This window comes from Lutra lutra, chromosome 1 (assembly GCF_902655055.1).
Source record: "Lutra lutra chromosome 1, mLutLut1.2, whole genome shotgun sequence".
Taxonomy (NCBI): Eukaryota; Metazoa; Chordata; class Mammalia; order Carnivora; family Mustelidae; genus Lutra; species Lutra lutra.
Window position 1 is genome coordinate 108,058,577 of NC_062278.1, and position 17,928 is coordinate 108,076,504.

At 45.4% G+C, this 17,928-nt stretch overlaps 1 protein-coding gene across 6 annotated transcripts in view; it reads right to left on the minus strand.

The window, feature by feature from the left end:
* The window catches only part of ABCC5 (ATP binding cassette subfamily C member 5), an 88,650-nt gene that overhangs the window by 15,157 nt on the left and 55,565 nt on the right, over positions 1 to 17,928 (minus strand). For 5 of the 6 annotated variants that reach the window (XM_047731697.1, XM_047731714.1, XM_047731703.1 and 2 more), the window contains 10 exons: positions 16,621 to 16,723; positions 13,683 to 13,867; positions 13,148 to 13,294; positions 12,726 to 12,855; positions 11,195 to 11,348; positions 10,981 to 11,109; positions 7,620 to 7,806; positions 6,194 to 6,283; positions 3,715 to 3,904; positions 385 to 544 (listed from right to left, as the gene is read on the minus strand). In XM_047731697.1, the coding sequence (XP_047587653.1) occupies positions 385 to 544; positions 3,715 to 3,904; positions 6,194 to 6,283; positions 7,620 to 7,806; positions 10,981 to 11,109; positions 11,195 to 11,348; positions 12,726 to 12,855; positions 13,148 to 13,294; positions 13,683 to 13,867; positions 16,621 to 16,723 (1,475 nt within the window). Of the gene's footprint in view, positions 1 to 337; positions 545 to 3,714; positions 3,905 to 6,193; positions 6,284 to 7,619; positions 7,807 to 10,980; positions 11,110 to 11,194; positions 11,349 to 12,725; positions 12,856 to 13,147; positions 13,295 to 13,682; positions 13,868 to 16,620; positions 16,724 to 17,928 lie in introns of all 6 variants that reach the window. The other variant, XM_047731729.1, reaches the window with a different exon arrangement.

The window sequence follows — 17,928 nt, forward strand, 5'->3', positions numbered from 1 at the left end:
GACGAGCTGCTACTGTCCACTGCCACCATGTGCCGGGGTTGGTGACTGCATAATTTGTGCAACTTCTTCATTCTCCACAATGACAGCCCTTAGTAGTGTCCCCATTTTACAGATGAGGGAGTGAGCTTAGGTTCGGTCAGATAACTTGTCTGAAGTCACAGAGCAGAGATCTGAGCCCAGATCTCTCTGACTTCTTCACCACGTGTGGCAGGGCCCTCAGCCCCCGTTTTGTGGAGCTGCCCCTTCCTTCTGCAGGGAGAAGTACACGGTGGTGGGAAGAGCACTAGACTAGAGGTCCCTTGATCTCAGTCCTACACGGAGGCTCTCCTGTGCCCACCTGGCTTCAAAATGCAGCATGGAGCCCGCGGCTGCTCGGGTCCTCACCTGACGGTGCCACTGAACAGCACTGGCTCTTGAGGAATAATGGACAGCTTGCTTCGGAGGTCAGCAAGGCCAATATCACTGATTCTCACGCCGTCGATCTTGATGCAGCCTCCAGATAACTCCACCAGACGGAAGAGGGCCATCCCCAGAGAGGATTTCCCTGAGGAGTCAAAAAACATGCAGAAAAGTAGCTCAATGAGCAAATTTTGTGAAAACAGAAATTGGTTTCAAACCTCCACCACCACCCTGGGCAAAATCATCCATTTTTCTAGCTCTATTCAATTATTATTTCATCTGATTAACTAGGATGATGTAGAAAGTGATAGCCAGAAACAGAAAAAAATGCACTGTATATACAAAAATATACATTTAAATCACACAGCTTTAGCCTGAGGAGTCTGAGGTGCTACCACACTTTCATGAGAGTAAATTAGAACAACGTCTGCTTTTCACCCTGTGAGTGGGTACACGGGCTTTCACACATCTCAGGCAAAGTGAGGAGAACAGAGTTCTTAGAGCCAGCAGCTAGGAGCTAACGGGAGGACAGGATGTTTTCTCTCTCTCCTGTCCCCTTACAGTAGGTGAGAAAGAAACAAAACAAGACCTCCTACCATTCTTGCATAAGCACACAGGGAAGGAGTAAATATGTGTTGTAGTTGACTCTATCATGATAAGGAACTGTGATAGAAAAGTGGGTCTGAGGGGCGCCTGGGTGGTCCAGTTGGTTGACCTGCCTTCAGCTTGGGTCCTGATCCCGGGATCCTGGGATGGAGCCCTGCATTGGGCTCCCTGCTTGGCAGGGAGTCTGCTTCTCCCTCTGCCCCTCCCCCATGCTCATGCTTTCTCTAATAAATAAAATCTTAAAAAAAAAAAAAAGGAATCACCATACTGTAAAAAAAAAAAAAAAAAAAAAATCAAGTTGTTCCACTTTGACAAAAGATGCTAGCCGGTCTGGAAGATTTAATAGTTCTCTGAAGCTGGACTACCTTTGCACTGATGGATATGCTAGTAAGAGAGGCCATGAAGTCCTTGTAGTGATGTCCTTGACTATGGCCATGGCAGGGTAAGGATCTAAGAGCCTCTGAAAAAGCTTGTTAGGGTTAGAGTTTAGACTTTGTAAGTCAGGCTATTTAAATAATTACTTCATTTTTTCCTGTTTTTCTCCTGTAACTACTTATGGCTTTATAGCCCTCTTTTTTTTTTTAAAAGATTTTATTTATTTATTTAAGAAAGAGAGAACATGAGAGGGGGAAGGAGCAACGGGACAAGCAGACTCCGCACTGGGCATGGACATGGGACTCAATCTCAAGACCCTGAGATCATGACGTGAGCCAAAACCGAGTCAGATGCTCAACAGACTGGGCCACCCAGGTGCCCCTGGTTTAATGAAGTCTTAATGAAGAGCTCAGTCTGTCTTACCTGTGTTAAGGGGAATCACAGGAGAGGGACATCAGTCAGAGCTTTCAGGAAAGCAGGGTACCCCTGGGAGCCAATGTAGTAGAGGGAATTTGAGGGAGAAAGCAAACAAAGAGCTTTGGGGACAGCCACCTTCCTGGACTAAAAATTCTCTTGCAGCGTAAAAATCCTACAGATATTGTATTATTCTGACATGAAAAAATTCCTTCAAACAGGAAGCAGGAAATGGCTTTTTCTTCTCTTCTTAGCAGGTTCTTTAAAGTAAACTGGCCAGAAAAGATACAAGAGGTTTGGTTTTATTTTATTTTATTTTTTTTAAAACATTTTATTTATTTATTTGAGAGAAGAGAGAGACAGTGAGAGAGAGCATGAGCGAGGAGAAGGTCAGAGGGAGAAGCAGACTCCCCGTGGAGCTGGGAGCCTGTTGCAGGACTCGATCCCGGGACTCCAGGATCATGACCTGAGCTGAAGGCAGTCGCTTAACCAACTGAGCCACCCAGGCGCCCTGGTTTTATTTTTAATGGAAAGAAACAAAGCTAGAAGAGTTTTGACAAGGAAGCAACGAGCCCCAAAAGCTGATGAAAAGTGAACCAGAGAGACTTCTTATACCAGGTAAAGTGGTCAGTAAATGAAAACAAGCCTCAGTCTTTGAAATGTTATTCAGGAAGGAAAGAGGGAAGGAAATGAATTACTCAAATCCTGACCCTAGAAATCCAAAGAGCATAGAAGTAATAGGATTCTTTTTTTTTTTTTTTTAAGATTTTATTTATTTATTTGACAGAGAGAAATCACAAGTAGGCAGAGAGGCAGGCAGAGAGAGAGGAGGAAGCAGGCTCCCTGCTGAGCAGAAAGCCCGATGTGGGGCTCGAACCCAGGACCTGGGATCATGACCTGAGCCGAAGGCAGCGGCTTAACCCACTGAGCCACCCAGGCGCCCCAGAAGTAATAGGATTCTTAAGTGTGAAGTAGAACGCCTAAAATAAGAGCCAATTCTCTACTTCTTTGCAACTGATGTCAGATCAAGAAAATAATTTCGGTCTTCAAAGAACACAGGTTCCTTTTTAGAGCTACATTAGTGTCCGATAAATACAAGGCAACACTGGCATTATGTCACAGACGACTTACATCTTTTGTGTGTTTTGACCTCACAGAAATAAGGATATTCACTGCAGTACTACTTGTAATAGTGAAAACCTGACAACCTTAGTGCCATATAACTGGAGACTGGTTACATAAAAATTGTGGTACCTCATAAAATGGAATTTTATATCCTGCTGCATAGAATTCATGTCACAGGCTATTAATTGACATGGAAAAATATTTGGTAGATTTAAAGGCAGGCCATGAGACAGTGTGTGTAAAATGACCCCATTTTTGTAAACATATTTGTTGATAGAAAAAGTCTGACAAGGAGCATGTCTGCCTCAGTTGTTTGGGTGGCTACCTTCGGCTAAGGTCATTATCTCAGGGTCTGGGAGGATCTCAGCAGGGAGTCTGCTTCTCCCTGTCCCACTGCCCCTCCCCCTGCCTGTGCTGTTGCTCTCTTCCAAATAAATAAATAAAACCTTAAAAAAAAGAAAAGTCTGACAAGATACCCACCAAAAAATATTAACGGCAACTATCTCTGGGTAGTGGAGTTATGGGTGCTTTTCCCCTTTTGTACTTCGCTATATACTCCAATTATTCTGCATTGAGAATGTATACTTTTATGACCAGAAATAGCACTAAGTGTAACAAAAGCAGGGTTGAGAATACACTGAGAAAATTGGCTTCAGGGAGACCTTAGCCATCACTCATTAATATGGGGCTGATTTGAAGGCATGAGAGGGATATTCAATAAACAATAAATCATGGGCCCCACGCTCAACTCTGATAGGTTCCAATATTTCTCCAGAGGCCTTGGCTCACTCTTACCTGATCCGGTCCGTCCCACGATGCCAATCTTCTCCTTGGGTTTGATCGTGAAGGATACTTTCTTCAGAACCAGAGGGAGATTTTCTTGGTACCTCATTTCTGCATTCTCAAAGCTCACCTCTCCTTCCTGGGGCCAGTCAGGGGAGGGAGCCTTGTTCTTAATCCTGGCAGGTGCTTCCAAAGAGAGAGTCTGGGGAGACAGAAGTGTCTGGGTCAGACTGACCAGATTCTGTGGGAGCTGCAAGGCTTTCAAAGAAAACTAAAACCCAGACAGCCACAGCAGCCACAAAGAAGCAGCCACTGCCCTCTTCCCTTCCCACGGAAGATGCCTTTGGCAGTAAATGCTTATCACCACTAAACCACACAGAGTGCAATGGAGACTAACTTTACACTTAGCAGTTTACAGTGGCAGCTAAGCAGCATCTTGGGGAGGGCAGTGGCCTTCCAACTGTCTTCTGTCTTATGGAATTTCTTCACAAAACTGTGGTCTTGGAGGCCAAGGGTGTGGCATGAGGCATTCCACAGCTCCTCAAACAGACCACTTTTTATTGGAATTCTTTCAGAATACTCTACTTGAGACAAGATTCCACCATTTGAAAGCCAATGGCCTAAACCCAAAGGAAGGAAACTACCATTTACTGAACATTGCATCAGATCCTGGCATTCTGACATGTCAGTCACCCCAGGGGACATGGGCTCGAAGCCGTCTGCCACCAATCGCTATGTGTTCTGGACAGATCACTTCTTCACTCTAGGTCTTAGTTTCTCATCTGTAAGTCATGGGGACCAGATTAGAGAATCGTGGAAATCCATTTAGCTTTTAAAATGTTCTCCCTGTCCCACTGCCCCTCCCCCTGCCTGTGCTGTTGCTCTCTTCCAAATAAATAAATGTTTGGGTGATGTGACTGCTTGGGTAGTTTTTGTTAGTTTTTGTTTGGTAGTTTTTGTTACCAACAGTCCCATCTTGCAATGTTTGAAAATTCTCTGGCAACTAATCACGGGACCTTACAGCCTCCTAGGGCAGTGAAAGCCAATGGTGGTGGAGCTCTAGGCAGGGCTGGGGGTGTGGGGCAGGGCAGGAGGGTGGATGGAGACTGACATCATGAACTCCAAACTAGAAGGGCTTCATGTTGGCAGAGGCATCCAGGTTGGGCATGGCGGTGAGAGCCAGTCCTCAGAAATGTGACTGGTTTGTGCAGGGTCCCCTCTGCTACAGCTGACCATCACCCTGACCTCTTCAGCAAGAGACTCTCACCAAAAGCAATATTAAATCAAACACTACATACCCACAGATACACCCACATACTGTCCACAGACATGGGCACTGGGCAAAGAAGCCAATGGATAATAAATAAAATAAAATAAAAATAAAATAAAAGGAATAGCTATTAGCAGATATCTGTCTGCCATGGATAGCTATGTGTCCTTCTTTCTGAGAATAAGAATTCGTAAGTTTAAGCAATGTCTTACAATTAATGAGGATCATTGTCAAAACAGTTCAGGGAAGCATGTCTGCTGGAAAATGCAGTTTACATAATATGCTAGTTCTCGGTGGATAAGGGTAGTTTTTCAAAACTCTAAGTCAATTATTTGGAAATTGGGATATATTCTTCTCACATAAACCATGATCTAAATGCTGATAAATCTTTGGGCAGTTCACAAAATATGTAACTGCTCTGAACTGAGTTACCCTCGAGACCCTTAACTACTTGTGACTCTGCTTTTCTCTTCAGAAAACCACTTTTAGTGTCCCAGCTAGGACATGACCTGGCCACAAGGCGCTGTCCTGAGGTGGCACTGAAGGGTTACTGAGGGAAGGTGGGAAGAGTCGGTTCATCTCAGTATCAACAAAATTAACTGGTTTCTAAACCAGGAATGCAGTTTAGAATTGGCCATGGAGCTTCCAAAACGTCAGATGCCTGGGTTGACGGTATCAGAATCTCCAGAGATGAGGCCCACGTCTGTCTCTACCTAGAGCTCAGTGGGGGATACCGATGGCCATCCTTGGCTAAGGACAAGTGAACTAGGGGCGCTTGGGGGGCTCAGTCTGTTAAGCATCTGCCATCGGCTCAAGTCATGATCCCGGGGTCCTGGGATGGAGTCCCACACCGGGCTCCCCACTCAGCGGGGAATCTGCTTCTCCCTCTGCCTCTCTTCCAGCTTATGCGCTCTCTGTCTCTCAAATGAATAAATAAAATCTTCAAAAAAAAAAAAAAAAAAAAGAACAAGTAAACTAGTTAAAAAACTACATGGCTTTATACGGCATAAGGAAAATGACCTACATTCTTAGACACAATTCATAAAAACATTTAGAAAGTCTTAAGATAATCTCTTCTCCATTGCACACAGGCTGAAGAGACTGCTGGTCCTCGCCTGTGAGAAAACAAGCATCCTCCTTGCACCTCCACCTGAGGCAGCAAAAGGGTAAAAGGACCCCACAAAGGATCAAGATCACAGTAAAAGGCTTTCGCATCCTGACCTTGATGTAGTGGTTGATCCTTTCCACTGAGGTGAAGCGGGCTTCTGTCTCGGATGCCAGTCTAACAGTGAACTGGAACAGCCCGGTTAACTGATAATGGAAAGCAAAATCCAGGAAGGAATTCATTATGAATACATGTCAGGCCAATGCTAGAAAACCTCTTCTACCTAGGGGATTACAGCTCAATACCCCAGTGAGCCGGGCACCTGCAGTAGCTAGTTGAACAGACTGAGTCATTCTCAAAATGTTTAACACAATGGCCATTATCCCCCAATCAACAGCAATTCTCAGTGAAGGCAGGTGGTATTGTGGGACTGCTGGCACTGACCCCCCCCTGCCTCCGAGGGCTTTCCATCCATCTTTATACTTCCAGTACACACATCTGCAGCTGAACAACTTCTGGGCTTCCTTCCGAGCAGCCCGCACCTGCTCGGGCAGCCACAACTAATGGAGAGATGTATTGCCCTGAGACCAACTAGTGAAATGTAGATTCCCTGGGCATCTCAGACTGAGGACCCTGAACCCTACTACAGAGAACACATATCCTTCCCCTTCCAGTGATCAAGTAATTCTATATAACTTGGACAGACATCTTTGGGAATCTGCGAAGATACATGAGCTCTTCTTGGTTTTCTTTGCCTACTTACTTGTTTTGGTCTTTCTGACATTTGGAAAAATGTCAGATATATACAGCAGTCGAAAGGACAGTATAATGAACTCCATGACCTTAACAACCTGTCAACTTAGAGACAATATTGTTTCGTCTATAGCACACCACCCCTCTGCATCATGGGAAAGCAGATCCCAGACATCCTATCCTTTCAACCTTAAATATTTCAGCTTGGAACTTTCTAACATATAAAGACTCTTTAAAAACATAATACCATTGTCCAATACCATGATGACATCTTAAAAATTAGTAATAATTCCTTAACATCTTCAAATACTTAGTGCTCAAGTTCCCAACTGTTCTCTGAGCTATTTAAAGAAAGACCCATAAACGATCCCTAGGGGCCGGGTCTACATATGTAACAGTTTTGGGAAAATCTGGGGCCTGAAAATAAAATGCATATAAGAAGCATAATGAGGACACAGTATTTCTTAGAAGACCAGGAAGAGGCCAGAGATGAGAGGGTGGTGAGCATAGAAACCTGTAATTAAGAAACCATTTTCAAAATCGTGTTTATTTATAAATAAATGGCACCTATTTCTTAAACACGTGCAACCGACTTAAATTCCTTTGTTCTTATATACCACTCGTACCTCTCTCCCATCTTCCCCGCCCCGGCCAAGTCCAGGCTGTCACTAAGAAGGCAGGTGGGCAGAAGCTCTAGGAGTCTCAAAGGTTGAGGCAGAACCCCCTACCATGCCTCTCCTAGACCAGCATAGGACTCAAGTGAGCATAAGTTCCATTCCTGAGACTGACCTGGACGGCGTAGGAGATGGCAAGACCCGAGTAGGCGGGGGGAATCTGCCCGTGCATAAGAACGATCATCAGCCCGGTGGTGGTGATCAGGGCAATGCTGATCAGGTCCAGCCGCACAGCCAGCCACCGCATTGCACATGTGAACAGGAAGAAAGGACCTTGGTTGTTATCCAGGAGCTCCTGGTACCTATGAGAGCGACAGAACACCTGACAGGCAAACAAAGTACCACAGGACCCTGAGAGCGGGTGATGTCACTGCTCTGGTGGGAATTACGGACGGAGGAACAACTTGTGAGTACTTCCTGTCTGTCGTTAGGAGGAGGATACGGAAATCAAAGGACTACAGAGTATTCCAGGCTCTGCACACAGGACGACTTGGGGTTTTCTAGTTTTACCCCTTCAAAGAAACATGTTCCAAGATGTTAGGGAAAAACATGTTAATGACAGAATGAATGCACAGGGAAAGGAGACCAAATAAGAGGCTGGCTAAGCTTTAGAAAAATGTCTTAGGTCAGGGGTTCCTTCCTCAAGGGGACAGGCTACACAGGCAAACTGCAGAAATGCCCTCAGACCTGGAAGATAAACTCGAAGACTGAAAATGGCTAAGTGGAAAACGTCTGCGGACGCACTGCTGTTGGGCAAAATGGTACTTGTTTCCAAGGCTGTGGAGCACAGAACCACAGCAAAAACTGCAGCAAAAGAGGCCTGGATAACCTCTGCCACTGAAGGAGGGAGACACGACTGTCACCAGGGGTCCTAGAGAGTGGATCAGACCCCATCCAAAGGCCTGGGTGTCACACATATAGTTAGAACCCCAGAGCAGGAAGTCCTGCCAGGCAAATGTGTTTTGTTTAAAAAAAAAAAAAAAAAAAAAATCTCTTCCTCTTTATATAAGATATTTGGAGAAAATTTAGGAAATGCAATAAAGAAAATATAGTATTCTCACCACTCAGGGTTAACAGTCTGCCATATCTTCTCCCAGCATTTTTTCCAATACACTTAAATGTAGGTGTGTATGTACATACACATGCATGGAGTCTATTTTACTGTTCTTCTCTTAAAGCAAGGATTATTTTTCTGAGTTGTTTAACCTAAACTTTTTAATTTAAATTTGATTATTAATATAAATGCATTCGTTTCAGAGGCAGAGTTCAGTGATTCATCAGTTACATATAACATCCAGTGCTCATTACATCATGTGCTCTCCTTAATGCCCATCACCCTGTTATCCCACACACCTCCCCTCCAGCAACCCTCAGTTTGTCTCCTATGGTTAAGAGTCTCTCATGGTGGGGGGGTCTGGGTGGCTCAGAGGGGTTAAGCCTCTGCCTTCAGCTCAGGTCATGGTCTTAGGGTCCTGGGATGGAGCCCCGCATCAGGCTCTCTGCTCAGCGGGGAGCCTGCTTCCTCCCGCCCCGCCACCTGCCTCTCTGCCTACTTATGATCTCTCTTTGTGTGTTAAATAAAAATCTTTAAAAAAAAAAAGTCTCTCATGGTTTGTCTCCCTCTCTGATTTCACCTTGTTTTATTTTTTCCTCTCTTCCCCTACATGCATCTGTTTTATTTCTTAAATTCCACATATGAGTGAAATATAATTGTCTTTCTCTGACTGACTTATTTCATTTAGCATAATACCCTCTAGTTCCATCCATGTCATTGCAAATGACAAGATTTCTTTTTTTTTGATGGCTGAGTAATATTCCATTGTATGTATATACCACATCTTCTTGATCCATTCATCTCTCGATAGACATCTGGGCTCTTTCCATAGTTTGGCTATTGTGGACAGTGCTGCTATAAACATTGGGGTGCAGGTGCTCCTTCAGAATACTATATTTGTATCTTTGGGGTAAATACCCAGTAAAGAAATTGCTGAGTCATAGGGTAACTCCATTTTCAACTTTTGAGGCCCTTTTTTAGGGGGGAAGGGGGAGATTAAGAGAGCCAGTCGGGGTGGGGGAGGAGGGACAGAGGGAGAGGGAGAGAGAATCCCAACCAGGCTCTAGGCCCAGCACAGAGCCAGACGTGGGGCTTGGTCTCAAGATTATGACCTCAGCCAAAATCAAGAGTCAGACACTCAACCGACTGAGCTACCCAGGCACCCCTAAACTAAGCTTTCTATTCTAGATTTTCTTTTTAAAATTAATTACTTAATTTTTGGAACAGACATTAATTAGCTTTTGGAATAGACAATATATACATAGGATAGAATATCTATATGGCATAAAAAGTTTTACCAATAGAAGTCAGTTTCTTTTTTTTTTTAATTTTTATCTATTTATTTGACAGAGATCACAAGTAGGCAGAGAGGCAGGCAGAGAGAAGAGAGAGAGGAGGAGGAAGCAGGCTCCCTGCTGAGCAGAGAGCCCAATGCGGGGCTCAATCCCAGGACCCTGAGATCATGACCCAAGCTGAAGGCAGGGGCTTTAACCCACTGAGCCACCCAGGCGCCCCTAGAAGTCAGTTTCTGTCCTGCCCATGCAGCTATTCAGTTCCCCTCTCCAGCAGCAACTAGTACTTCCTGCGTATCCTTTCAGACATGTTCTAAATGTTATAGGTACAAACACATATGTAAAAGGGAACATACCATACACACACTTTGTACCTTGCTCTTTCACAAATGTGTTTTAGAGATCGTTCCATATCAGTACCTATAGAACTGTCCCATTCTTTTTTAAGATCTACCTATTTGAGAGAGAAAGCGTGTGCACGAGTGGTGGGTCAGGGCAGTGGGAGAGGGAGAGAATCTCCAGCAGATTCCCCACTGAGCACAGAGCCCAATCAATGCAGGGCTCGATCTCACAACCCTGAGATTTTGACCTGAGCCAAAATCAAGAGTCAGATGCTTAACCCACTGAGCCACCCAGGTGGCCCATCTCATTCTTTTTAAGGTCCACGTAATATTCTATATGGGAGGACCAGAGCTTATATACCCAGCTCTCTCTGCAAGGACATTTAAGTTAGTTCCAATCTTGTTAATACAAATCTCCACAATGACTATGTACATACATTTCTCAACTAAATAATATTCAGCAGCTAAAATATCAGTCTAATGTCAATGACTCATTGTTCAAAAAAAAAAAAAGAAAGAAAGAAAGAAAGAAAAGAAAAGAAAACCATCTTCAAACATTCCATTTGGAGCCCAAAGCCAATAGACTCCAAACCAATGTTTTTGTCTTCTCATTTGCTTAGAAAGGAGTTCCAGCAAGTGAATGAATTTTAGTCAGAGACCATTGTACCAGTAATACTCTCGGTAATGAGCTTTACAATCTCCAACTCTGGCCTTAAAGGGACTCTTAGACTTATTCAGTGCAGGGATGCTGACTCCCCTTTGCACCCTCCCGCTGCCATCAGCACTGACCTGTGCAGAAATTCCTGCCCTTTGTTGTAGGCATGGATGGTGGCAAGGCCCTGTATGCTGGATGTGATGTGGGAGAGGAAAGGGGACTGTGTGATATTGTCCAGACGTTTCAGCTCTCGAATCAGGACCCTAGAGAGAGAACGAGTTCTGAGTCACAGCGGTAGACAGACAACCCTGGCTTCATCCCTGGAAGATATGAACATCTCTTGTTTACCTGGAGACAATGTGCAGAACTGAGAAGAGGATGAAGAGGGGCCCCACCGCCACCAGGAACCATGGGAAAACCCCAGCGATCATTCCAACACAGAAGAACACAAGGATAACATTCTGGATGAACATCTCAGCCTGGAACGGCAGGCGTACATCGACTGGGGAGACAACAAGGGAACAAATGTCAGACAGCTGGGAACTACACACAGGAAAAATGAGACCGCAGTTTTTAAAAAACACAAAGAGGTTCCACAAACTCTCTATCTGAACTCTATGTGTTGTCTTTCAAAGCAGAGAAAAATCTAGAAACCTGGTTGATTGAATTCTTCTTGTCCCAAGGAAATCTAAATGATCTTTCTCCCCCAGGCCCTCTCCTGGGTTTAGGAGGCAACCCAATCCCTTTAAACAATTTTCTCTTTAAAAGTAATATATGTTTGTTGTAAAATATTTGGAAAATAAGTATGCAAGAAGGAAACATAATCTTTAGTCTTACCAATACCAATAAACTGCTGCTAACATTTGAGAAGTTTTTACTATGGAAAAATTTAAGCATACACAAAAATCAAAAGAAAAGCATAGAACCTTCAAAAGTTACGAACATTTTCTTCATTTCCTCTGGACTATCTCCTCACTCCCCACCTCCCCCCGCCTTTTTTTTTTTTAGGCTGAAGTATCTTCATGAAAATCCCAGACATGTCAATAGCACTGATTTTTTTTCTTTCCAACTTTTCTCCATTTATTTGCGTGCCTGTGTGTGTGTACACATTAGTTCTGTGTATCAGTGATGGTTCTGATCCCTTGTTACCTCCAGCCACAGCTTTACATTGACTTTATCAGCATCTAAACAAATGCCCCTGGAGGCAGCCCACAGTGATAGTAAAAGCATTAGCTCAAGGCTGAAAAGATCTGGGCTCAGTTCCCAGTTTTGTTATCTAATAGTTGTGTCCTCTTGGGCAGGTTATTTAATCTTTCTGGACATCAACTTTCTCCTGTATTCAGTGGGTCAATCAATACCCAACCCACAGGGCTCTGTTGAGGATGAGGATAATGTATCTAGAACCTTTGGCACACAGCTGGTTACACAGGAAGCCCACCGTAAATGTCAGGGGCCATCACTATTTTCTGGGCTATGAGAAGGAGCTGAGTTCTGGTGCTGGCACAGCCCATGTGGCATCCAGAAAACCTGCCAGAGGTTGTGTCCAGTCACCAACATGCTACCCCCAAAGTAAACATCTTTTGGAATCTCACATCCTCCTGTACAAAGTATTTATGCCAACTTGAGCCTCTGGACTTGTTTTCAGCTTAAGTGAGGTCAGATGAGAACTTAGATGACAGGTGAAAAAAATCAGGTGGGTCCTTAGCCCAAGTACAAGCTGCAACCTGGAGAAAAGTCTAAAACTAAACTGGTCCTTGTGTGGCCCCCAGCAGAACGTAAGGATGGACAGATGGGCATGCCTGGAGGGAATCTAGAAGGCTGCGGAGCACAGGGAGCTGCAGCTTGTGGACCAGCACACAAATGAAGCCGTGAGAAATACCTTCATCCATGTCTTTGGAAAACCTGTTGAGAATCCTGCCCGTGGGGGTGGTGTCAAAAAACTTCATAGGGCTTCGAAGGATCCTTCGGAAAAGTTCGTCATGGAGCCGGGAGGAGGCTCGCAGTGTGCCCTGAGGAGTAGAGGACAAAGTGATCAGGGCCCAGAGACCCAGGGACTCCCGCAGACTCAGCTCCTGTCTATCCAGGTCACAGCTCCAGGGGACATGCCCTCACAAAGCTGGAGAAGGGAAAACGGTCACGGAAGCAAGAGATGGGGACTCAGAAGAGCCTGAGGCTAAAGGGATACAGGTCATTTCAGCTGGGGCTGTCCTGCTTCAGAGGGGCTCCCCTGCTCCAAATTAATCTGAGAGAGACTGACCACAGTCACTAGGGAGAGTAGACACAGAAGTCACCACTGCGTACCTTGACGAAGACAACTCCTCGAATGGCTTTCAGGATCAGCATGACGGCCATGGAGAGGGCGTAGATGCTGGCATAGTACTGCATGAGAGGGTTGTCCTTCATGCTGCCGCTCACAGACGTCTTGTTCCCATGTGTCACTGTGGCATTCTGTTTGGAGGCAAGGCTCTGTGAGGCAGGACTCCTAAGGACAGCCAAGAACTCCTTCTCGGGGTCATTCTCAGCTCCAAGGAGGGGCAAGATAATGGCCGTGGGACCTGGCTGTGGTGAACGCAAGGCAGGCTTTGCCCCCCAACTTCTCTTTTTCTTAGTGAAGGAGGGCAGATGGCCTGCAGGTGTCCTGCTGCTAACGTGAGGCAGTCAGGGATCAACTATCCTGTGAGGCCACATGAGGGACTCATTTTTTCATCCTGGGTAATCCCCACTCATGAGTTCTTTCCAGCCAAAATTAGAGCAGTTTCCCCAAGAAGAGGCAGAGAATACAAAGGAACAGCCACATCCCGAGACATATAATTCTCCTATTAACGAGGAACCTTACCCCACTTCCTTGCTTGATCCAGTAACTCAACCACCAATTGCTGAAGGCGGTGCTGCCCACATTCAGCATGAAAAGGGATATGATGACCAGGAAAGCCAAGGGGCCCCCCGCGGCCTGGATATAGACACCATACACTGACCAGGGCACTGAACCCTGTCCCTTCTCTTCCAGTTGCACCAGCTGCCCTAGGTAAGGACAAAACAAAACAGAAACATGAACTCAGCAGGAAAGAGCTACTTTTCCAAAACTAAGTCACCTACAGAAGCGCAAAATCAAAGAAAACCTATAGTTTCGCATGGGTCTATATTAGAATTCTTTCATCCTTACTAGAATATTCTCCCACTGAACATTTACTAAGCGCCACTATGCCCTGGGCCCAGGATGAGGCCCTGGGGCAGCAGCAAAGACCGTTAAGACCATGTCCCTGCCCTTAAGGTGGAGGGTCCTTCCGCAGTCTGGCAGGACACACAGATAAAATAAACACATAATGGCAATAAAACATGCTAAAATGCAATGCTGGAGATGTATGCAAGGCAGCATGGGAACACCCAGTAGTACCTAACCTCCTGGGGGAGCAGTTTCAGAAAAGACTTTCTACTCTCTCTATGGTCTCAAAAGGTACACCAGTTCTGACCCGGTGGGGAAAAGGTGGGCACCGGCCCAGAAGTGGGAAAACAGCCAGCCAATTCATCAAGGCCGGACCAGTAGTAAGTGCACCTAACAGGCGGCAGGAGACACGGTTGACTACAGAGGCCGTGGTCAGAGGACAAAGGCATCTAAACTTCATCCTTCAGACAAGAACTTCTTAGGAGAATGGGCTACGCGTGTGCGGAGGTTTGAATCCCAGACTACAGATCTCTGGATGGTCAGAGAAGTCTCGTCTACGCGTCCCAGTGCCCAGTACACTAACGGCATTTTCTACGCATGCACTATCAGGACCAAGATGAGGAAACGCTGCTGTGAAATGGGAGGCCCTGAAAGACTTCCCACAGGAAAGCGAGTTGGTGGGTCTCCCGTTTCTTAACTAGACCTGTCAACTGTCTGCATGGAGGACAGATTTAAAAAGATGCATCTCTAACACTCTAGCTGCACGATGGTGGGGCTAGAACCAGCGTCGTGGCCCTGGGGTTGGAGGTTGGGAGGTAAATTCAGTAGGCCATGGTGACTGGAGGAGGAGAGAGAGACTCAAGGGTACCTCCTGAGAGGTCCCTGGGTTGGGGGGGGGGGGGGAGTGGTCAGGTGACTGAGGCTGCTGGAATAATACAGAGAAACAGCCCTCCAAAAAGCCAGAGTCTCTGTTATCACGGCAACATCCAATTATCTTGGAACAAGCCTCACGTGCCTGGAGGACTTGAAGACTTGTGAGTATCCAGGATAGGGGCTCTGTGGATGAGAATAAACGTTCCCTCAGGCCTCAGGGTTCTACTGCCGGTGCCAGGGACTTAGATGACTCAGCCTTCTGGGCTGTTTTGCCAGTGTACAGGTATCTCAAATCACACCCAATTCAGTCTCCTGCCCGGTTTTTGGAAAGGAAGGGGAGTGGTGGAAAGGAAGGAGAGCAGCCGTGTGGTGTTGACTAAATCAGGAGGGTCAACTGCTCCCACCAAACATCTGTGTGGTTTCAAGAACAAGGAAATGAAGACAGGCCCTGGGCCAAAGTCCAGATTCCTAACGTGAGGTGACCTCACAAAAGAGAGTTTCACTGCAGGGCTATGCTCTTTGTTCTTTCCCTCCAGGAAACTGATAAGCTGATAAGCGCAGCTGAAAATTCACAAAGGTGAAAATGCCTGAGGCATTATAAATAGTTTTCCTAAGTCTCAATACTTGCTTTAGTTGATAAGATAAAGGATTTAAGAATTTAAGAGCCAGACCTCTGGCCAGTGAAAGCCAAGCAGTAAAAGCCTATGCTGTAACTCTTCAGCCGGGGCCAGCTGAAGCCTCATCAGAAAAAGCCAGGAGGGTATCATTCTAACAAGGGAGCTACTGAAGATGGAGGCACTGCTGGTGCCAGAACATCTCTGCCTGGACTGACACTGACTTTTATTTTATTTTTAAGATTTTTATTTTTTTAATTTATTTTTTAAAGATTTTATTTATTTATTTGACAGAGATCACAAGTAGGCAGAGAGAGGGCGGGGGAAGCAGACTCCCCGTGGAGCAGAGAGCCCAATGCGGGGCTCCATCTCAGGTCCCTGAGACCATGACCAGAGCCAAAGGCAGAGGCTTAACCCACTGAGCCACCCAGGCGCTTCAAGATTTTTAAGTGATCTCTACCCCTGACGTGGGGCTTGAACTCACAACCCTGAGATCAAGAGTCGCTTGTTCTAGTGACTAAACCTAGACTGGCACTGACTTTTGTTTGTTTTTTAAGATTTTATTTATTTGAGAGAGCATAAGGGGGGCCAAGGGGGTGGAGGGCAGAGGGAGTGGCAGTAGTAGACTCCCCACGAGCAGGAAGCCTGATTTGGGGCTTGATTCCAGGACTCCGGGATCATGACCTAAGCCAAAGGCATGATGTTTAAACAGCAGAGGTGAGGGGCACTCCCCTCCCCCGCCCATGCTTGCTCTCTCTCTGAGAAATAAAATCTTAAAAAAAAAAAATAAAGAGCACAGGTGAATCACAGGAGGATGGGTGTACCTCCAACCATCATTCCATTTCTCCTTACTCAAGATGACTCAGCTATGATCACAGACACAACCCACAGTGCACAGAGAAAGCAAAATATTAAATAAAGGTCATTCTTAACTGCTTTGATCTGTTTAAGCAAACAGAAGGGGCCTCATGATCTCCCAATATTATACAAGAATTTGTTATTCCAGAAACATAAGGCCAGAGACTCCACAACACACAATGCTGTCAAACATTATGAATGACCACTTGGTATACTTTCCAATAAACTTTGATGACAAATCTAAAAATCTCATAAAAGGTCATTACCTTCCTCTGGCTTCACTGCTTTCTCCTTCTTTACTGATCCTGTTTTAGGACCTTTGTCTTGTGATTTCTTCTGTGAACCACTGGTTTCTTTTTTTGAATTAATCTAATATTAAAAAAAAAAGTGTCACTGGTTACAATATGGCCATTCAGACCAATGTCCACAGGACATACTGGGGAGTCATCTTCAGGCTGCTGCTATTCTTAAAAAGAGATACACCCAACCTCTTAAAAGGGCCACTTTCTTGTGCTTCCTCAAGTCCTTCCGTCCTTGAGAGCTGGGTTCTGATCCTGTTATTCCATTGACATTGCTCTTCCCAATGCTCTCCTCCCCTCCCAACTTGCCCAAAGTATTAGGGCTGGGGTCATTTCCTTTCCTCTCATCTCTGATCTCCACATCACTAAATCCAATCATACATCTGACCATTTCCCACTGCTACCACAGGATACACTCAAACTCAGCCTGGTTTTGCAAAACCTCCACATTCTGGCCCTAGCCTACCTCCATATGTTCCTCTCCTATTCCCGTGGCTTCTACTCTCCAGCCACACTGGATTTCACACCATTCCTCACACCACACTGCCATTCCCCACTTCGGGACCTCTGTCCACCCTGGTTCTTCACTTGGAATGCCCCTCCCCTCACCCCATCTCAGTTACAGTTGTTCCCCATTCAGAGGGAGTCAAATCTTAAATCCTTCCTGAGGCAACTTAGACTCCTGTAGGATGAATTCACAGCTTCCCAGGTTCTCCCAGGCACTGGGTTAGGACTCTGTGATACCATGTTGCTGCAAACGTGACCTGGTGTTACAGTTCCCTGTAAGAGCATAAGAGCATCAGTCTTCCCTAGGAGACCTCCCAACGAGCCCCTCAAGGATGAGATGACATCGGACTCATGGTAGTAACCAATACCAGCTCTAACACCAAGCACTGCCCACAATAGGGCATAAAGGGACTTCATAAACATTCACCAGATTGAACCTGAGATACTTGAGGCTACATGCTCCCATTCTGAAGTTCTTATTATCTTTATATAAAAAATTCCTTTAATATAGTTCACATTTATTTCTTAAAAGATTTTACTTTTAAGTAGTCTCTACACCCAATGTAGGGCTCAAACCTATAACCCCAAGGTGCCTGGGTAGCATAGTTGACTAAGCATCTGACTCTTGGTTTCCACTTAGGTCATGATCTCAGGGTCATGGGATCGAACCCCGAGTTGGGTTCTGTGCTCAGCTTGCTCTTCAACTAGGCTTTTTAAACTGACAGTGAAAAAAAAAACAGAAAACAATGTAAAATTTAAAGTCATGAC